At 39.8% G+C, this 22684-nt stretch overlaps 2 protein-coding genes across 4 annotated transcripts in view; one reads left to right on the forward strand and one right to left on the reverse strand.

The window, feature by feature from the left end:
* Positions 1-7107, reverse strand: part of GLS (glutaminase) — a 77664-nt gene extending 70557 nt beyond the window's left edge. Inside the window, exon 1 of one of the 3 annotated variants that reach the window (XM_019662346.1) lies at positions 6436-7105. In XM_019662346.1, the coding sequence (XP_019517891.1) occupies positions 6436-6848 (413 nt within the window). In that variant the 5' untranslated portion in view covers positions 6849-7105. Of the gene's footprint in view, positions 1-6435 lie in introns of all 3 variants that reach the window. The other 2 variants (XM_019662347.1, XM_019662348.1) reach the window with 2 other exon arrangements.
* The window catches only part of LOC109393277 (serine protease 58-like), a 118393-nt gene continuing 102555 nt past the window's right edge, over positions 6847-22684 (forward strand). Inside the window, exon 1 of the mRNA XM_019662345.1 lies at positions 6847-7076. Coding sequence (XP_019517890.1) covers positions 6847-7076 — 230 coding nt within the window. The remainder of the gene's footprint in view (positions 7077-22684) is intronic.

Genomic DNA, 22684 nt, shown 5'->3' on the forward strand with positions numbered 1-22684 from the left:
CAGCACTGTTCCCATCCCCCAATTCCCCAATAAAAATCTTTAAAAAAAAAAAAAAAGAAGCAGCTAAGGGGAACTGGGTATAGGTGAGAATGAGATCATACCACATAAAAGTGTGTATTCTACTTTTGGCTTATCATTATATTTTCTTATATCCCTAAAAAGTATCTGTATACATTTTAAATAACTGAATAAGAGACTCTCATATGCACATACCATAATCTACTTAACCATTCCACTAATGTTGAACATAAGTTTTCCCAACTTTCATCTAATATGCATAATACTGTGCCAAAAATATTAGTAAATCTTTCTATACCTGTTTATTGCTAGCCTAGATTGCTAAAAAGGTATGAATATATTTAAAGATGTTCATCCAGTTTAAAAACTGTTCTTCATAAAGTCTGTACTCTTAATGGCTCTCACCAAGAATCTAAGGAAGTGCCTATCACTCAAAATATCCTCAACAATATGACAATTTTAAAATCTTTAGAGGCCTGCACCAGAAATTAGTATCAAAAAATATATATTTCTAAATCCTGAAAGCTATCAACTTTTTGTTCTTTATGCAATAGCAATAATAGTTCTATTTAAACTTAGTGTTTTCACTATAAACATTTCTTTAATAAGCAATAATGTCACATACCAACCAGAGAATACTTCCTAAAGAAAGTCAAGACACATTAACATTTTGCTTCTAAATTATAAGTGGTTGGAAAATCACCAAGTGCAGTAATTAATCATATGCACTGTGTTTCGTATCCAAAGCAATTTTATCACTGAGTAGATTTCAGGATAATATCGTAGTAAGTGTCTCTACCTCACTTAGAAATATCAGTAATTAGTAACCTTTTTTTTTTTTAAATATTTTATTGGGGAATTGGGGAAGGGGAACAACACTAGGGAATCAGGGAAAGGGAGCAGACAAGTTGCTGTCCTTTTTGTTCTTCAGTCTAATTGTGGAGGACGTAGCTTCACTGGCCCATGTTGGTATTATCATTGCACTCTTCCCGGGTGAGGCAGTCGCACGCTGGCCATCAGACGGCCGCTCACGCCGGCCCTCATTAGGCTTTCTTAAGCATTCCTCTTATTGAAAATGACTTAAATGTGAAAAGGCACAGACAGGCAACTCCTTGATTTATAAAGGATTTAAAGATTGAGCTCCTTAAAGAATACGAATCCCATGATTAGACTTTTCAGTTTCTACAGCCATAATTTTTCTTTACCTCAATACCACTAGTACAGCTTTTTACTATAGGGTTGTCGGAAAAGTCATGACGTATTTTTTCTGTTTTTCATTGCAAAAAATGCGTCATGACTTTTCCGACAACCCAATAATTTCAAGTAATTTTTAAAACGTGAAGGAACCCACAAGTATCTTCAACAACTTTCTCTTCAAGGTGACATTTATCTCTTTCAGTTTAAAATAGTGCCCAATTATTTCCCCCTACATATTACCTCACAAAAAAGACTGAATTCTATTTGGTAGTCATATCCTGAACTAGTTGATTATGAGGTAGACAGGCTTCTTTGTAAAACAGTAAAGCCTGGAAACAAAAAGCTAAAACTGAAGGAGAGGAAACTTCAGGATGTATTCTCGCTCTTTCAGTGAACTTCATCTAAATAATTAGTAGCACGCAGTTTGTTAATTATAGATTATGTACAGATACAGTATCAATAAATATATGTGTGGTCTAATGTAAACATTGGGAGGCAAAAATTCTTATGATGCCATTAAAACAAAACTAAAACTCACTGATAGCTAACCAAAAATTGTTTTAATATTGAGGAAATCACAAATAAAATGACCAAGGGGTTCATTCTGAAACCTCCCCAAATTAACTGTACTTTCAATCTTGATTTTAGTTTAAGTGGAAAGAAAATATGTTCACTTTTACAAATTAAAAGCAAATGCATTATTAAAGGATCATAACAGAATTTGTCACCTATTTCAACAGAGGTTCTACCTTTTGACTCCAAATATAGTATCTGTATCTGCCAAATATTAGCTCAACTTTATTATCAGTATTGTTCTATAGACCTAATTCAATGTTTGCTGAAATACGTATTTAATCTTACTTTGAAATTCAAGTCTCATAGCATAGGATGTAATGACTCTTTGTCCCTTGTTTTCCATTTATTAAAAATAAATGTGGGGGTTGGCCAAGTGGCTCAGTTGGTTAAGAGTTGGCTTAAGAGCGCGAGCTCTGAGCAACAGGGCTGCCGGTTCGATTTCCACATGGACCAGCGACGCTGCGCCCCAGCTGAGCTGTCGCTGAGTTGCCAACAGGTGGCAGGATGGCTCAGCTAATATAACAACAAGATCGCCTGTTCGATGGTGCACTACACCTACCCACAACTAAGACTGAACTCGACAACTTGAGCTTAGAGGCCACGAGCTGCCGACAGGAAGCCAGATGGCGACTGGCACCCTCCATAACAAAGATTGAAGAACAACAACTTGGCTGGTCCCCTCTCCCAATTCCCCAATAAAATCTTTAAAAAAAGAAAATGTGAACTTCCAAAACATAGTATCTGAAGCTAGCTGAAATCTAGCCTGCACCATCACTTTTAATATAGCACTTTTAATTATGCTTATTTGATTAAAAATGTATTTTTAAAATGCCATGACTTTGTGTAAATAAGTGAACATACAATTATTGCATCATGGGTATACAGTTTTTAGAAGATACTACCAAACTGCCCTCCAAAATAAATGAACCAATTTATACTTCCACCAGCAATGTTAAGAGTTCCCATTTCTCACACCCTTTTTGTATCACTTGATTTAACATCTGCCAATCTGATAGGGGAAGAATGATCTCGTTGTTTTAATGGAATACCTTCAATATAGTACCATGTATGTATTATCTACTTTCTAAAGAGTATACATATACTGATATTTTCCCAGCCTAATCCTTCCGTTAAATCTCTCTTTTCCTTTCTAATTAAATAATACAATAAAATGTTCAAACAAAAAGTAGCTTAAAAATAATCCCTCATCCCACCTGTCAACCCTTCCCAGGGACCCTAAGATATACACTTCTGGGCTTTACAGAAATGAAGCATGGCATACTTGACAGAGCAGGGACACTGTGATAAAAATGGCCATGGTGGGTAAGCACTGGCATAAAGATTAATCAAGAATCTGTAATGCTATAGCATGGTTTGTAACTTTGATATAATACTCATTCCAGTCCATACAGGCTTTCTGGAGGGACAGTGATACTTTATGAGATTAAAACTACAATTAATCTCAAGACATTATGCAAAATAGATTGAAGCACGCAGTTTGTTACTTACAGATTGAAATAAGACAAATGAATGGGATATGAGGGTACAGATTTTAAATTTGAAGTCATCAGATGCGTGGAGGTTATGTGAGAACAGAGCCTGGATGAGAGAAAAAAATACTACCTACACAAAGATGGGAGTCAAAGCTGACAGAAAGGATATGTTGTTGAGAAGGCAGACAAGTGGGAAAGTAGCAAAGGACCCGTAGCAAAGGCCTCAGCCTCAGAGTCTGCCCAGTGAACAAACCCAAAAAGATTCGGGGAAGCAGAGAGAACTTAAAAAATGAAGAGAGCCAAGCAAAGTGTTTTTTGAAATGACAGAATGACGGTAACAAAATTATATAAGAGCACTACATGGAAAACTGAGCAAAGATCATTACATTTTTCCATAAGATATTTAAGATAGTAGTAGTACTCTTAACCTAAACCAAGAAACTAACCAGAAATGAAGCTGGTTGAAGAAGATGGCACAGCCTAGAATGACACTGGTTCAAAGAGACTGGCTACGAAAAAAAGGTAAGTAGGTAACTTGCTTACATCCCACCTCCTTCCAGAAGAACATAATATCATGTGGTTAATAAAATATAGAGTTAGACCAAGGAAAGGAGGAAAAACAAATATTGCAGCCATGTTAACTACTAAAATTGCTATGGTTAAGTATTAAATTCACTCTGAGCTTTCTGGTAAGCAGGGCAAAAAGGTACATAACGCAAATCACAGTTTCATAAGTATTAAAATTTCTCAACAGAAAATTTTCTGGAAACTAAAAAGCCAAAATAAATTTCTCATGTGGGCCTAAAATTCAAAGGCTGATGTCCTTGTCATGTTTTACAATAAACAAAGCAATTTGATTATTTTTTTAATAAACAGTTACGTTGTATTTAACACATGCCAAATATTGTTCCAAGCCCTTTACAAAATGTTAACTCATTTTTCACCTGGCTACTTCTTTTAATAATCCTCTATAAAAAACCTGGCAGAGCCCTGAGTGAGTGCTGGCATTCCAGGTGGCTTACTGACTGAGGGATGACCTATGCTTTGAATACTAAGCATTAGAAACGATAACAGGATCAAGGGAAGCTTACCTCCCAGAATACAAGAAATGTTTATCACATAAAGGCAAAATGGAAAGAGTCAAAGGAGGAAAGCTACATTTGGAAACCCGGTCATTCAGAAAATATAATCTTTAACCAGATTAAGAAAAATGTTTTCACAACTGTGAGGTCAGTGCTCTTCACTTTATATATAAATTGGACAGTTGGGGTTCACTCTTGAAATTCTTGATTGAAAGCTCTTGGGATTATCATGTACAAGCATACCTCATTTTATTGCACTTTGCTTTATTGTACTTCACAGTGTTGTTTTTTTTAACAAACTGAAGGCAAGATCCTCCACCAGCAAAAATTACAACTCACTTTTCATTATAATACTTGCTTTCTTACAGTAGTGTGGAACAGAACCCACTAAATATGAGGTATGCCTATACTTGGATTGCTCCTAGGCCAGTCTAACTATTAACTTCCAGGGCATCTGAGCAAGTGTTCTTAAAGGATTCCCTGCCTAGACTGATTTTCTTTGTGGGCTGGGGGAGACAGGACAGGATATTTTTTTTATGTAGGGCTGTCAATAAGCAGTTCCCATCCTTTGGCCTTTAAGGACAACTTTTAAATGCTAATAATTGCATTTTGCAATTCGGTAACTCTGAGAACAGTTATTTAATCTAGTTACCTGAATGGTAAACCAGATAAGGTAAAAGTGAGTGCCAGATGAGATTGAGCATACACATTCTAGTCCCTAGAAAATATCAGAGGGAGAAATTTAACAAAAGTTTAGCTTTTTAGATCTTAAAGAGATTTGAGCCATCTAACTGAAGCAGTTAAATGGCCTGCCCTCGGTGATAGGCTACACTGTGGCAGAAACGGCATTATTACAGGATACCACAAATTTTGCCCAGCACCAAGTGATTTTTAAAAAAATACCTTTTTTAGTCTGGGGAAACTTTAGCTTGGAATGTTTTTAGGAAGGTGCCAACTTCAATTACAGGAAACATTAAGCAGACCTGAGATTAAAAGTACTGTAAGAATTACACAGTTTGGCATAAGATACTCTGGGGCTGGAGATAGTAATGTAAGTAAAAGGGAGGCAAAACCAGTCACATAATGTCAGTACAATGTCAGAAAAATAGTAGGGTATAAAAAAAGCAGCCAGGTAAATTTTACCTGCACCTGGAAAACAATTTGTCCTTTTATATTACACAAGACAAAATATCCAGGAAACTGCCTCACATATTGTGTAAGAAAAATCAATTTTAAGACTACACTGCTATGCGGTATAAACGAGTTAACATCCTATCACAACTTAAGACACAAAAGCTACTTAACTCGAATTTTGCAGTTAATGTTTTACCCTTCACATTTAACCTTGGCTACTCCGGCTTTTATTTTCAAAAACTCGTCCATCTCAAGCAAGACATCTGACAGGCCAAAGCCAGTCCCCAGTGCAAACAGGTGGTCTGTACTGAGGGCCACATCTTCTTGGCCACGTGACCCTTTTCCTCCGCATCTCGTTTCGGAAACATTATTTCCGGGGCCACGGATGGCTATACACACGCCTGAAGGAGCCCCTCCAGAAATGTTGAAAATATTCTGCCACATTAGGCTCCCAAAGAGATGGTGGCAGAGAGCAAAGGAGAGGAAACTCGAGCCTGGAAAAGCGACCAGTCAGAAAGGCACTGGCTTTGTTCAACCCTCGACTCCTAAATGTCACCCAGTGGAGATGTTCGTGTGGCATCACCCACGAAGGGCTGGGAGGGCGGCCAGGTGCTGCCGCCCGGGACCGGGGCGCGGAGCATGCGGCGTGGGCCAGGCAAGCACCGCTTCAGGGAGGGCGGTGGACCAGACCTGCGCCTCCACGGCTCCAACCAGCCGGGGGCGGGGAAGGGAAGTAAGGGCCCAGCGGAGTGGCACGGGCGGGGAAGGCTCGGGCGCGGCCGGGCCTAATCACATGGCGCAGACAGCGCAGGCCGCCCGGCATCTCTTTCTTTCTCTTTCTCGAGCCTCCGCTCCCATCCCGCCCCACCACAGGCCCCTCCCGGGCCCTGTGCCCAAGCGGAGCGAGGCCTCCTCCGCCTCGCGGAGACACTCACTTTTCGCCCGAGGCCACAAGCTCCTTGCCCTCGCTGTTGCCGAGCGCGTCCGCCTCCCCGGGGCCGTCCTTGGGGCCGGGCGCCGGCGGGGCCGCAGGAGGCGACGCCCCGGGCTGCGGCTGCGGCGGCTGCTGCTGCTGCTGCTGCTGCGTGCCCCCCTTGCCCAGCTCCTGCAGAATCTCTGAGGGGGAACTGGACAGGCCCCGGGCCAGGGGCCCAGCCGGCCGCCCGCCCCCGCCCCACCACGGGTAGATCCGCGCTGCGGCCGCCGGCCCAGCGGCCTCCAGGCCCCCGCCCCGGGCGCGCCTGCACAGGGTGGCGAGGGGCTGCACCCGCTTCAGAGCCGCGCTGGCGGAGGCGGGCGGCCGCAGGAGCAGGTCCCGCAGCGTCGCTGAGCCTCGAAGCCGCATCATGCCGCCCAGTCAGTCAGTGTGGGATCCACCGGAGAGGATGCTCGGGGCGCGGGCGGCAGCTCTTGGAGGATGCGTTCTCCCGCGGGACCGCGAGAAGGCAAGTGAGGACAGGGCCAGCGACGTGAGTGTGGGTGTGGTTCCGGTTCCCACAGCCGCTGCCGCTGCTCGGAAAGCTGCCGGTGGCCACTTCTTCTCTCTCCGCCGAGCGCTCCGCACTGAGGGTGAAGCGTAAGGGAAGGCTGGAGACATTCCGCGCTCGCCCTTCTGAGGGCGGGAGGACGCCGGCGGTCTGCCCACTTAGCCAACTTTGATTGGCTCAAATTCTCGACCTCTCTTCTGATTGGTGACTGGAGCAGTCAAATGTGTCTCCGCCTGTGGGGCTCGAAGAGTCGGGCGCGGGGGGTTGGGGGTGGGGAGAGGAGTCAAACTGACGTGTGAGGCTCCACAGGCCGGGCTCCAGAGCAGTCCCTTTCCTCTCTTTGCCACCCTGAGGGTACACTATTTGGGAACTAGGGGCTCAGGAGTCTCCCGTTTACGAAGCGGGTGGATTCTGGGACTCAAAACTGCAGGGGAGACTGATGGGCAAGAGCCTCTGCAGCTGAGGGGCCGGCGGTCAGTGGGGCTGGCCGGAGCTCGGCTGGTCCAAACGTGCAGCTGGCCCCCCACTATCGGGTAAGGGCGTGTGACGACGCCTGTGAGGGCCGCGGTCCCACGAAGGTAGCCGAGCCTCGTCTCTCTCCCAACTGTTACATTTACTTGAAACTTTCCATGGTTGGCGAGTACCCAGATGTGAAGTGTTTTGGAAAAAATGAGCAAAATCCTTTCAGCTATGCGACTTAGTCATTTGGAAGGTTGGAGTTCTGAGGAGGGCGAAGAGGGGAAATTCGAGAATATCACTGCTTTCCTTTAAAAAGAATTTTTTTTAATGTACACCAGTACCTCAAAAATGATTCCCTCAACACTAATTTGCTTGAAAGCAAAATGTAAATATTTTTCTATTTTAAAAGCTGCTTCATCATTTTAAAATAGAAGCGCCTGAATACTGGTTCTCTAAATCATTTCAGCCTAATACCACTTTATCCATTTATCCTTTGGACCTGTAAAAACGAGCAAGGATCTGATAAACTTTGAGTTTTTCCCTGAGCCTACATATACACTCCATTCCACGACAAAAATGTTTTTAGATGATTTCCTGAAATCATCTAAAGTAGGTTTAAATGCAAAGATCCACGTTAATAGAATGAGTTTTGTGAAATGGAAAGGGTGTGTGTCAGGCGCATTGTTAACTAATCACCGGATTTAATAACCTAATGAATCTTAAAATATTGCACTAATTTAATAATTAGGAAATCTGGCTTGTACCTACAGGTTATGTGACCTTTGGCATGTCACAGTTTTGCCATGATTAAGTTTATTCTATCTGCTCTTGAACTGGAAGAACATGGAAAAGGCTATTGTGTAAAGCACTGAGTCACATTTAAAAAAAAATAAGACAGTTGCAAATTATTTAGAGGGCTTTTATTACTACTTAATGTTACTATCACTAAAATTTGATGAGTCAAAGTAATAATATATTTGGGAAAAGAAACATCAGGTTTCTGAGGAAAGGTAACAAATACTACCGCTGCCTAAATTTTCCAGTCTGATTTATCAATGACATAAACCTGAATATTTTCCCAGGTCTTATGTATAACTAGTTATCAATTTTGACTGCCTCCTTTTTTTCAACCACATCAAAGCTATTGACAGATCTAGTTATTATTTTCCTCCTGGTTTTTTTTCTTAGTTTCTGTAATTTTTCTATGAAAATTCTTCCCAATGGTTACAGGTTTAACTACTTTATAGTATACTTAACAAATATAAAAGGCAAACCTTAAACAAAATCTATCCCTATAAAAACATTTTATACACATACAGTAGTCCACCAAAATATCTACAAATAGAAAATGGCTCTCCAGGTTAACATGTGACTGGATTGTCAGAGCTACTCTTAGACTTCCTCTTTGTTACTAGGTAAATGCAGCTATTTTACAATGGGTTCTATACCCTCATAGTCATTGAGAAGGAAATGAGCCATCCAAAAGAAAAATTGGAATGTATGCACTTTGTTTCTATTCTACTTAGAAGCTTAGTTATTGAGCTTCTATGTTCTTTTGAAGATTAGAAAAGGCTGTTTCAAGATTATAATGTAACCTATATATAAATTCTAGATCTTGCCCTTCACAAAAACTAAACGGTTCTAAATAGAAAATAATAATTCTTTAACAGCTTAAAAGGATTGCATACGTTTTTGTTTGTTTGTTTAGATTTTTCTATTTAGAGAATAGAATAAGGTCTAGGAAACCTCTAAGCAAGCTTCTGCTACTACTTCCCCTTCTTCTGCTCATTTCCTGCTTCAACTGGCCAACTTCCTAGCCTCACTGATAAACCTTGTTAAACATGACTTATTTTTCAAAAGCTGAATTTAGATCTGTATTAAAATAAGTATTATAAATCCCTCATCTGTAAAATGGGGATAATATTGGTATCTTATCTCATAGGGTTGTTGTGAGGATTAAATGAGTCAATACATTGTTCTAAAGCACAGAACAATGGCCGTAGCACTCTGTAAAGTGTTAGCTATAATAGTTGTCATGCCTATTATTGAAAAACTACTGGGAATTGTTTTAAACCATCTAATCATAAAATATCATTTAGGAAGAAAGTAGGTCCCTAAAATGAGTTCATTTGCTTACTTCATTTTTAGAAAACAAACCAAGAATTTCCAAAGCATTTTGAAATAGAGGCTGCTGCGAAAACAGATTAAGCAAAGCTAGGATCAGTGTCCAAGATACCAGCTATTTACAAATAACTTTTTAAAAAGTACTAAACAAAGAATTACTAGAGAAAACAAACAAAACTGGCCTAGATGTACATGTAATATACAATTAAATCTAAAAATCTATCATTTGCTACCTATGTACATTAAATTAAAATTCTGTCCCTTGTAACATCACACAAAAATGGTGAGAGAGATTTTTCATCACATTTGAAGAAACTATTTGAATGGTCTTGTTTAAAATTCTAACTATATGAAATTCTTTTTGAGGGTTTCCTGATAGCTGGAATGGGTGGTAATCAGTTATTTTTCCTTCATTCAGAGTGATATGGTAAAGATTTCAATTAGCTCAGTTTATAAGTTAATGTTGTTTATACTTAGACCATAATTATATGCATAGAGCCTCCAGATACGTATTAATTATTCAAAGTTACTTTAATTCTTATGTTTTTGGAAATTCATAGAAAATATCAAATTGAACTAAACCCCAGCCCAGAGATAAGAAGTTCTTACTTGTATATTAGTAAAACCTAAAACAAATTGATTTTATAAATAGTCCAAAAGTCAGTCAAAAGGATACTTGTTTGAGAGAATGAAAACAACCTCTGTGGTAGATTGCATTACTGTTCCCAAATATCTTTTTCCCTCCCTTTGGGAAGACTTTACCTCCCCATGTTGAATGGCAGGCTTGGCCTTATGCTTTGATTTGTTCAATTAAATGTGAAAGAAAGGGATGTATAGCACTGCTGAGTAGAAGCTTTACGAGTAATTGCTTGGTTCTGTCATCTCTCTTTTCCTTTTGTGACAAGAACAGCATGTTCCAATGAGGGGATGCTTCTTCACCTGGGTCCCAGAACTATTAAACAAGGCTGAGGGTGACTGTGACTGACTACAAAAAGAGAAATAAACCTTACTGTAAGTAATCTCACTTGGCGGTTATTACCATAGAAGGGCTTAAGTTAACCTATATATCATCCAACTTGAATGAAGAAGACTTGGCAGCCATGAGACTAATATGGATTACAAAGAGTATTTGAGAACTCTAAAAGATAGGCAGTCGGTGGACCTCCAGAGCAGTTGAAACAATACCACTGAGAGGACAGTCACAATAGGCATATTCAGAATAGGCATTCTATTTTAGGGGCAATTAAAACCAAAGTTCAGATAGATGTTTGATTTGTATTTCAATATGCCCTATGTAGTTGAGCACTTTAATTGGGGGAAATTAGCAGTGGTTTGAAGTATGAGCTCCATATCAATTATGCTATGTTGGTTTAACATCTGAAATTTGTCACATTTAAACCCTGAAAAAGAAAAATGAGCCTGGACTTTGCCTATTTATGTTCATCCACTGGTAAGATCATAATGCCAATTCAGAAACCAATTACTAAACTCCGTTGAAATCATGATTTATAGAGCAAAATCTAATTCAGACATTTTGAAAAAAGCATGAGTCCATAGTAATAGTATTTGGATGTTCCAGGGTAAAAAAGAATCAATATTCATCCTCTGTATAGCATGAGTTCCTTCAAACTATACATTTACTTTTCAAGCATCTGACATTTACAGTTAACATGTGATTCTCTCTGTCCATTGATAAGTCACAATATACAGTTCTACAAAAGAAATGTTGATTTGTGATAGAGCTGCTTCTCACAGTGACAACGCCACATGATGTATTCTAAGGCAGAGATTTATTCATATGCACCCCAGACAGTAAAACGAACTGTGATGTATAAAATATCTCTGTAGAAACAGCCTAAATGGCTATCAGTAGGAGAATTGATTAAAATACTATATTTTCATATAATGGGGTAACATACATTATTTAAATTCAGTGACCCCAGTGTCATGTATTAAAGTGGATGTCTCAAAAACAGTGTTGAAAAAAAGACAAATTACAGAAGGATATGTATATTATGATACAGTGATTATAACATTGTAAGACATAAAAACTATATATTATTTATAGATTTATACATATGTGGTTTAAAAGTTTCAAATGTGCATAGGTGTGATAAACATCAAATCCAATGTAGTGGTTATCTGGATTGAAGAGATGTACACAGAGAGCTTCAACTGTATCTGTAATGATTGATTTAAAAAAAAATTTTTTTAATCTGAAGGAAATGTGGCACGTGGGTAGTTGAAAACAGATGTTGGTTATATTCGTTCTTTTTCTCTGTGTTTGAAATATTTCATAATTAAAGAAAAGAAGCTTTATCATAATGTTGAAAGCCATTACTTTTCTCTAACAATTATAAGTGTAGAAAATAATACAAATCCAATATTCAATTTTTAATGGTTCCTTTTAAACTTTAATTTTGCCTAACCAATGCTGGATGATATAACTAATAAGCAATATAGCTTTCCCTGTGAATATATTTCAAGAGTGTAACCAACAGAGAATATCCTTGAACTAAAGGGTTTACAAAAGGTAAGCATGACTAATATTTAACTGAAAAACTTGTAAAATAATTATTTGGCTCTTAGCTATCTCAAACATAAATATGAAAGCAAGTCTTTCATTAATGTCTTCCTAGCCTCTCTCTTTCCCTATGCCCCTGTAACTGTTAATGCTTAAAGCTGGTGGCTGCTCTGCCTCCCTGGGCTTTTGAGTTTAGAGAAAGAAACTTTGCCATTTTTAAGCTTTTATGATTCAGGGGCTATTTGTTACCAGAGCAAAACTTATTCTCTCCTGATTGATCCATCTTATATGAGAGGACGATAGGAGAAAGGGGCTCTGGATTGTAGAGAAGCCAGTCCTATTATCAGCATACTCGTATTTAAAGGTCAGCTTATAAAATGACCATTTACGGTACCTAAAAGTGTGTGTTCAAAATATTTGAATCAGTGAAGTCAAGTTAACATGTTTTATGCTTTTTCAATTGAATGCCATGTCTGACTAGCTGTTTTTATTTCCACAACTAACTCTAAAGTTGACAAATGTAATATGAGTCAAGAAAAAGATGTCTTCATAATCCATCCTTTGTTTAATCTTACAGTTACATAGTCACTGACTTATGTGTTCTAGATAGAAAAAAGTATCCAGTGATATCTCCAGCCTCAGTATATATTAGTTACACTTGGTATTGAACACCAGATGCTATTATATTTCTAGTGTAAGAGACATGACACAAAGGAAAATGCCTACAATTTGGAGAGAGACAGGCTTAGATTTTATTTCCAGCAGGCATACTGCCTTCACACAGTACTGCCTTCATGGATTTTACCCCCCAGCTAATATTGCCTTTTAACAGGGGTTTCTTGAAATAATGTCTTAACCCAAGAGAGTGACTGAAATAATGAGAACTTGACATCTCATAATAGGCAAAAACAGGAGAATGTTTCTGTTGATTAGCACATGAGCTTTGCTAACATCCTACCTGAGAGAAGGAGCTATGAGGTAGTATATACTACATAGGTAAGTTAATGTAGGCAGAGGAAGAAATGAGGTAGGAAAAGGTCTTGACATGATGGGTTGTCCAAAATTGTAAACATGTTAGGTCAAGGGCCCATGAACAGGTTGGAATACATATCTTAAGATACCAGAAATACTAAGAGGAATACCAAAGGAAGAAGGGCAGATAAGGAACAGATAGAGATAAACTTAGTCTCCTTCATAATTGTAGTTTTTCTTCTATAATTTGTGAAGTAGGCCAAGTGCCTCAGGTGTGTAACTTGCTGGGGTCTGCCCAAATGTTGAGAGGAAAATCAAGTCCTTGTACAGTGAGAAATCCAAAAAAATACATTTTAATTCAATTCTGAACACTCAATTTAAAAGCTTAATTGTGTATATAGATCTCTAAAGGCTTTCTGAACTGAGAGTTAAGCAACTGGAGTTCTAGCTCCAGCCTGGCCATTACCTAGCTGGTTGACCTGGCCAAGTCCATTCACCCATCAATGCCTCAGTTCCCTCATCTGGAAAGTGGAATCTTGAACTAAGTAATCTTAAAGGTGCCACCTGAGTCCAAGATGTCACTCTGAGCACTGGTATATGCAATTGTGGCTTTTATCTGGAGCTATTTTGACACTTACTGATGAAATCTTATGTCTATTTTTTCCCAACAGATACTATGGGAATTGTAAGGTGACACCCTGTAAATATCAAACAAGGTTAAAGAATCCTTTAACTCCGGTGGCTAGACAAAAGCTATAAATGCCTAGCATATGACAATTTTGCAAGAGCAACAAAGGGTACCTACACATTTAGGTTAATAATTAAAGATACTATTAGGAGATGGTATGGGAAGGGGCAAGTGGGATACACAGCCAAGAACCTCAGAGCCTTGGTGGGAACTTGTCCCAGTGTGTGTAACTTGGCTGGTAAAACTTCAGGCTCCATGGAGTTTTCCCCCAGTGGTAGACATTACCAGAATATAAAGGCAACTATATTTGAGGATAATTCATGCACTGTGAAGCCAGCTGGCACTCACACCCATGGCAGGGAGCTCTGTAGTCACTCACTATGCACGTGCTCACTGTCATTAAAGGCAGCTGTTGGATCTACAGAGCCCTAGCAATCAGACTTGTCCAACAGTCTCCAGGACAGTCTTTTGGTACAAACCTTAGTGTGTGCTTTTAGAGAATCATTAGCAAAAGGAGATAACCACAAGTAAATAAAAGCAGGTGGACTGGTACAAATAGTGTCACAAAAATAATTTTCAAGTCAATTACCGTAGGTTTGGTTTTTTTTTTTATTGTTTGTTTTTGTATTTTTAAGGGGATGGGATATCTAGGCTCCACTTATCTCTAAATAATAAAACTCTTTCACTCCTAGCAACCACTTCCTGGAAAACAACCTGTCAAAAAGATCAAAACAGTGAAAAGAGGTCTTTGGCATACTTAACAATGGTAAGAGAGGTTTTAAGAGCAAAATCCTGTAATAGCTTCAATACATGGCTATATCCACTATCTCTGAGATGAGTAGCCAGGGTCAGGAACTTCCTTGCTGCAAAAACATGCATTAACCCTTCCGTGATCACTACATTCTGGATTTGACCATCACCCACCTACAGAATTTTTCGATAAGACAATCATTGAAATTTTATTGGGTGTGTAGTTTGCCCCATGCATTAACTACACAATAATAAAACAAATTGCACATGTTTTCTTGCTTCTCTCTGTGTTACACTGGACAATTTATATAACTTCAAAGGACCTCAGTTTCCTCACTTGTAAAGTGAAGATAATAGCACCGGGTCTGGGGGGCTGTTGTGAGAATTAAATAAGTAATGCGTGTGTATTGTTCAGGGATAGGCCCTTGCAGGAACTCAACAGAGGTTAGCTCCTTGTCCCTTGCAATCCATTTATATCAAGAAGCCAGAGTGATCTCCTTAAGCTATAAATCAGATCATGTTATTCTCCAGCTTAAAACCCTTAATGGCTTCCCACTGCAGTTAGGATAAAGTTAAAAAAGTTGTAGTCTTTCCTACAGGGCCTCCTTGGCTCTGCCTAAGGTGTAGCTACAGCTTCGGCCAGTCTTTCACTGAGGTTTATGCTCCAGCAACATTGCCTTCTTTGAGATCTTCGGATAAGCCACACCTGTCTCGTGGCCACTGCATGGTAGTGGCACTAGGGAGATTTGGGGACTTTATCTCTTTCCTCATAATATGCATCAAACCCCTCTCTTCTTTGATATGCACAATTGATATAAACCTCAAGTAAAATGCTATGCAAAAACAGTTTCGAGCTCACCACTCAGAGTCAAATTGCTGCCTCTAAGGCCCTCCTCAATTGTAATTTTGGAACTCACTGCTTCTGCACATGCTGATCCCTCTGCCTGAAACCCTCATCTCACCTTTTTGTTACTGGCAAAATTGTACTCCAGGTCTCAGCTTCAATGTCACCTCCTCAAATATGTTTCCTTAAGAACTCTCATAACACCTGTTCTTTTCTTTCAAGCAAATGAATAATCCCGTGTGACCATTTCACCCCTACTGGACTGTAAGGTTCATAGGTCCGGGATAGCATGGCTGCTCCTCTCATGGCCACAATCTGGCATAGAGAAGGCACGCAGGAAGTGCTTGTTGCTGGAGTTCAATATTTACTAACCAATAAAGCCCATGCAGAGATATAGTGAAAGATCTTCCCCCCGTCCATACACACATGAAAAATTGGCAAACATTACTCCAGAAAACCTGATGTCAAATTTTGGGGAGGGGGGTCCTTCTTGAGCCAATATCTAGGAGGAAAAGAGAAAGAAAATGCCTTCATCAAACACTGTGCCTTTGTATCCTGGCCTCTTCCTACTTACTCTTTTTTTTTTTTTTTAATTTTATTGGGGAATTGGGGGAAGGGGAATAGACAAGTTGCTGTCCTTTTCGTTCTTCAGTCTGGTTGTGGAGGACGTCACTTCACTGGTCCATGTTGGTGTTATCATTGTGCTCTTCCCCGGGTGAGATTGGTCGCCAGCCATTGGACGGCCGCTCACAGCGGCTCATGGCAGTTCACCAAAGCTCACGCCAGCTACTGGCCAGCCCCACTGCAGCAGGGGCTGCAGCCCATGCAGTCGCCAGCAACTCATGGCAGCCCAGCTCCAGGTCGAGCTGTTGTTCACCATCTTATCTGTAGAGGGCGCAGCATCACTGGCCCTCATGTGGGATCCGAACCGGGTCCCTGCTGCTCAGAGCTGGCGTCCCAAGCCAACTCTTAATGAATGTGCCACTCGGCCAGCCCCCTACGTACTCTTTAACTCACTTCCTTTCTTTCACACTGTCCACCATATTTCAACATACACAGATGGTTCTGGAGCAAAACTAATCTTTATGCAGAAGAGGGATTTGAAAAGGAGGAAGTGCAGGGCCCACTAACTATGAACAGAGATAAATCACAAGTACTGCGTCAAGGCACTACCTCTCCTGAGCTTTCAGCAGAAATGTCCCTGCTATGCATAGCTTGTGCCTGCTTCTATGTGCCTTTGAATCATTTACCAATGGGCTAAGTCACCAACTTTAGTTTCCTGAGTTGTGCTTTTGCTTAGGTCTGTGAAAGGAAGTACTACTAATATCCTTTTTTGTTTGGATTCTAGATTTGGTCCCATTTGGTTTTTAGTTACAATAGGACATTTTGTAGCCTGCCACCTCTTCCAACAACTTAGGAAGCTTTTAGTAGGAAACCCTGTCGTCCATTCCTTCTCTGCATGAATATTTATGAATGTCCCTAAGTGTCATGCACTATGCTAGGTCCCATCCCTTCTTCATTCTCTGTCCTTGGTAATCTGTCTAGATTGACAGTCTCGCCTGCGTTTTTTTTGTTTTGTTTTTTTTTTGTCCACCTAGAGTCTTCCTTCCTATCTGACATTGATTTTTCTTTAAGGCCCCTCTCCCAGTCTGGTTTCACATCCTCCTTTAGACTACGTATTCCTGTTTAGAAACTCCAATGTGGAAGACAGCTCACAGGGAAGCTCTTGGAGAGATTCCATGTCTGTGTTTAAATGTATGCTTATCATTTAACAGCCAGAGCTGAGGCCCTCCCTCTGAAGTATATGAACACAGTGGCATCTGCTTTGTCAGGGCCCTTGGTACTGCAAGTTTACTTAGAATTTCTATCATTAATTTATTAGTTGAGGTTGCTGCACAGTCAGGCATTTTTCTCCAGAATTCTGTTCTGTGTCTTGCCTACTGAATAAGATAAACAGAATAGAGACAGTCGTGGTGTCAATGATCTATTTTTTTTTTTAATGATCTATTTTTATACTCTAGTTGGTTCACATTCTCCCCCATCCCTCACTCCAACTTTCTGTGGCAATTTTCCCCCTCCACATTAAAAACAGATTTCTGGAAACTTTACTGGAAATCCTTTATATAAAATAGTAATGAATTTGAGAAATCATCTTTCAGGCATATATCTTTAGGTTTTATCATTACAGAGTTAGAGGCTTTGGCCCTCAGCCACCTAACCCCTGTAAAGAAATTTTATACTGAAGTGTCCTTGTCTCCTAAAATCACACCACTGGAAGTCTGTCTGCTCCGCCCATAAGTGAGCCCTGCCCTTTCCTGATGTTCCAAACCTTTCCCTTCAGGTTCTAAGGTTCATCTTCATTCTCAGGGCACATTCCTCCTCTGTTCCTATTTACAGAAACTATCCACTTTAGTCCTAATTTTGTAAAACCAAGCAATCTGTGCCCACAATGTGAGAATTAAAACAGACCGTATAGACTCTCGAGTGTGGTTTTATTTAATTAGCAAAGAATAACTCCAAAAACAGTGCCAAAGCTTCTATACATACACTTTCTACATTTTAGCATAAGCGTTCATCTTGCAGGATCTTCAGTTAGGGAGGAAAAGATGCCGAGATATCTCTCCATACTGAGCCTAAGTTCCATGGATTCAGATGTATTATATATAATCCAAAAAAGTGCAGAATCATAGAATCGTAGAGGAAGGGACTTGAGAAATCTGGCCATTCCCCACCCGTTTCTTAATCTCCTCTAGCATTCCTCAAAACTGACCATCCAGCCACAGTTTAAAGAAGATGATTTTTAAAAGAATGTTGAGACTAATTCTAAAATCCTAATCAATATTTCTCAAAGAATGCTCTGCAGATAGCCTGCACCAGAATCACGTGGATGCTGCTGAGGGGTTGTTGGGCTCTCCCCAGGAAGGACAGAATCACAGGGCCTGGGGGTGCATCCCAGGAATCTTACCTCCCAGGTGTTTCTTATGCATACTAAAGTCTGCATTCTATCAGGGATCAGCCAAGGCAGATTATCAGGGCTGGAGAAGGCCTTTTTGGGCCATGAGTGGAGCAGTCTATGCCTGCAGGCATTTTTGTAGGAATGTGGTAAAACAGCTGCTACAAACCTACCCCTAACATTTTTTTCCACGTCACACTGAATGGCCAAGAGAGTTATGAAGCTGACAGATACATAAGTTTCTGTTTCCCAATGAAGATGAGGAAAGGAGCCATCCTCTAGACTAGGGAGAGGGAGACCTAGCAGAATAGTAATACTGTACTTGGTACTGGTAAAATCATGTTCCAGGCCCTCTGGCAGTATATTTATGCATCCACACTAAGGGAAAACGTTTGAACAGTAATGACAAAACTGGAGAAACTGATTTACTTAAGAAGCATAAGTAAATGATTGTAGGCTATGTGGAACATACCATAACCAGTTTATTCAAAGATAAAAATATAAATAGAAGTGGAAAGTAGACCAGAACACAGGACATTGAAAAGGAAAACAGTGAAAGGAATTTAGACACAATTCTAGCTCTAATAAAATGAGGCTTAATAATAATTTAACCATTTCAACAAAAACAGGCAGCATATTTTTAGAATGAAGAGGGCTGTGCTGACTCTCCCTTTGGAGGAGGCTTATGTTGAGCTTTCCAGAAAACCACAGAACCTCTGAGCTCAGTATACAAGAGTCTGCTGTGTTGAAAATGCAGTAGCCAAAAATGACACATACCAAGCAGATGACTGAAAACTGACCAAAAAACTGAGGGAGAACAGAGAAATCCATTCTTTCTCTTAAGGAAGAAAAAATATCGAACCCCCTCTCTTCACCTTCTCTTCTCTCCATCCCCCAAGAAGCAGCATTAAACTGGGAGTCAGAAAATCTAGATTCTAACCCTGGCTCTGCTACTACCTATATGATTTTAACCACCAAACTTAATATTCCCGTCTCTCCATTTCTTCACCTATATATAACAGGATATCTTGGCTGAGGCTGAACTTTAAAATTTGTGAACTTTTTTTGGTGGTTTTGGTCTTCACAAGTAAATATTCATTCATCTTTAAACTGTCTCTCTGTTTAAAAAAAAAAAAGTGCCGGAATAGATTCTTTTAGTTACACAAATATAAGGCAAGTACAGAGTATTAAGCATTCTGGTTTAGTAAGCGAAATGGCGGACGGTGTAACTTTCCAAGTCCCCTGTGTTGAGCGCATGTGTATGTGTGTTTACTTATATTTCAGTAGTAGGGAAGGAAAATATTTTTCTTGGATGTACGTAAGCAGGAGAGTGACACCGTAGAGAACTGCTGCTGCAGCTTGTTGAGACAAGTTTTTGCTTACAGGCAATAAAGAAGGGAAGAAATTCTATTGTGAGAGACATGGGTGCTAACAGTGGGGTCTTTGAGGCCAGTTGACTGCAGAGAGGGGTTTTTCCCATCTCCTGAGGCTCTGCTGGGTAAAGGCATCATCATGGGCTGGTTAACGGTCCTTAGCAGCGGTGGGGGCAGGTTTCTTAAGGAAACTTTAGCTGCATTGGACATTGGCAAGAGGGAACTCAAGTAGGATAGGAACGACTTGTTTTTTTCCTGCATATGAGGCAACTCTTCGGTGACTCTCAGAAATAGCAGGGAGAAACTTTTCAAGTTGGTGGGAGTGGTGTACGGTACAACTGTTATACAAGACTTATATTGGGGGTGTTTGAGGTAAGCATTGTATAGTTTCAGCAGCTTTACTTAATACACGCTGGCTGGACCGCTGTGCAGAGCTGCCTGAAGAGAACTGGCACCTGGCGACAGGATTGTTGGACACCCAGGTATAATGATGTGCTTGCCTTCATAATTTGCTTGCCTCTGGGAATCCAGAGAGCCAACATATAAACTGTCATTTTCCTATCATTGTATGATTAGCAATATCTCTAAATTCTGGGAATTATTCCTTCCTCCTTAAATTTTACTAGTTGCTGCCTTGTTCCTTCTTCTATTACAGCCCATTTAGTAGTGAATAGAATAACTTGTACACATAGCCCTGTCCCTCACTAAAGGCTTGAAAGTCACAGAAGTCTCTAACCCTGTCTCCTACCACAGTGCCTCACTCACACCAGACACTCAATAAATAGACCTGGATTTGCATCTTGGTGTCATGTTATCCTGAGCAAACTACTGACCTCTCTAAGATCCAGCTTCTTTATTTGAAAATGTTGATAATAATGCTTATGCCATGAAGTTGATTTAATAATTAACTGAAATAATGGTCATCATGTACCTGACACACAATAAATGCATAATGATGAGAGTTATTATTAGCAATAAGAGTTTGTTAAATTGAGTATAGTTCAGTGGGAGAATCACCCAGGACTGTGGCTGTCATAGTAGAAGAAAGGAGGGAATGTTTTTTAACTTATCCACTGCTTCGAGGGCCTTCTATGGGCTAGATATCGTGCTCTTATCTAGCGCTGGAGCAACATCAACATGGCTCCTGCATCCCTGGAACTCATAGTAGAGTGACTTTATTTTCCTAAATTGTCATCTGACCAACCCATGGACCATTAGGGAAGAAGTATAATTGCCTTTTTTATCAACACAACCAACAATTTAACCACCTATATCCCACCAAATCAGCATCATTGTGTATCAAATGTTCAATATTTAAAATGGAATCCAATCCTAACTCTTATTCTGGGAATAAAGACTAATATCGCAAGAACATGTTCGTATTTTCAAAAGCCCTGTCCCTACCTTCCATCCTCTAAAAGCTACCACAGATATATATTTTACTTTTAAGTAAATTGTTTTAAAATTTATTTTCCATATAATTTTCTTGTCAATCATGTTCTTTGAGCATTATTTAATAAACTAGCACTATGGCCATTCATGAGCCTTCTGCACATATTTCTTATCTAAAAGGAAAGGACTTTACTCCCCAATGAAACGCTTTATGGTCCCTGAAACTTTGATTTACTCACCATAAACTGGCAATGCATTTGGCTATGATGCTATGTCGTTCTTATCCTTACCCATATCTTTAAACAATTTAAACATGGGATTGTGAAAAATTAAAGAAATGAATAGAAATTGGCTTATTAAAAGCATGCCAAGCAAGAAATTTTTTTAAAAAATAATATTTTAGTATATTACTATGGCATTTGAAGCATGTTACTTCTATTCTAATTTTTCTTTACTGACTACGTTTTTTAAAATGATCTCTTGAATGAGACTAAATGTGTCTCCAACTGTACATGAAATTCTGAATTTATGTTACCCCCTAAAGGGAACAGTTTTTTTCAGGGATGCTGTTACAATATTAGAAAGATCAGTGTCAAACCACCAAGCTATTCCTCATTAAGCCACCATCCAAAGAAAGCCTTTACTTTCAGAAAAATTTCACATCCTTTTAGTCTGAATTTCTGACTCATGGTAAGATAGCTGACTGGAATTAGTTTGAGAATGTTGAGGGGGAAAGTTCATGTCTGCCTTTTCCCACTTATACACTGTGCTCTTAAATGGAGATACAATCACTGGAGGTGCAATGCCACTCAACCCCTTTTATGGTGTGGCTGGTGGGGAATGTCGTGCCTCCCAAAGAGAAGGTTCTAATTGGCTATAAAAGGGTTGGCTAATAGTGATCACCTGAGTTGTTCCATACATTTGGAAATGTGTGGGAAGCATGTTGGCTGTCACAGTGACTGGACAGGTGGGACGGTGGGGGAGATGCTGTTGGAATTTAGTGGGTTGAGACCAGGGATGCTAAAATTCCGCCATGCATAATAAATACCATTCTATAAAGCAAAGAATTATCCAGCCCCAAATGCCACTCATACCCCTTTCTTGAGAAATATATTTCCCCCCGGTAGAAATTGTGGGAAACTGGGCTTGGCTTGGCTGATTGAAACAGAGGATCCTACCAAGTATTCTGCCAGCTTGTCATGGGTTTGGCAAGCATGCTATTAGGAACTCTTCCAGGCAATGCAAGACTTAGCCTATTTCTTTGCTCTCCAACTCTCAGGACAGGGAAACAATGTTGACAATCTTCAAGTGATTTATTTGAGGGACATCAAAAGTTATCATACATGTGGAAATTCCCACTATTACAGTCGCTCCTAAGCATCAAGACACTGTCTCTAAAAAGACAGTACTATGTAAATATGTGGCTTGAGGGATTAAATTAATCAATATTGAGGTATGGATTAGTTACCTGATTAGCTAGCTGTCACTTTGGCAACTAGTCCCTAAGAAAATAGATTATAAGCAAGTAATTTTTTTTTTTAAAGATTTTTTATTGGGGAATTGGGGGATGGGAACAGCGCTGGGGAATTGGGGGAAGGGGAACAGACAAGTTGCTGTC

The sequence above is a fragment of the Hipposideros armiger genome, unplaced genomic scaffold, assembly GCF_001890085.2.
Source record: "Hipposideros armiger isolate ML-2016 unplaced genomic scaffold, ASM189008v1 scaffold_372, whole genome shotgun sequence".
NCBI classification, from domain to species: domain Eukaryota; kingdom Metazoa; phylum Chordata; class Mammalia; order Chiroptera; family Hipposideridae; genus Hipposideros; species Hipposideros armiger.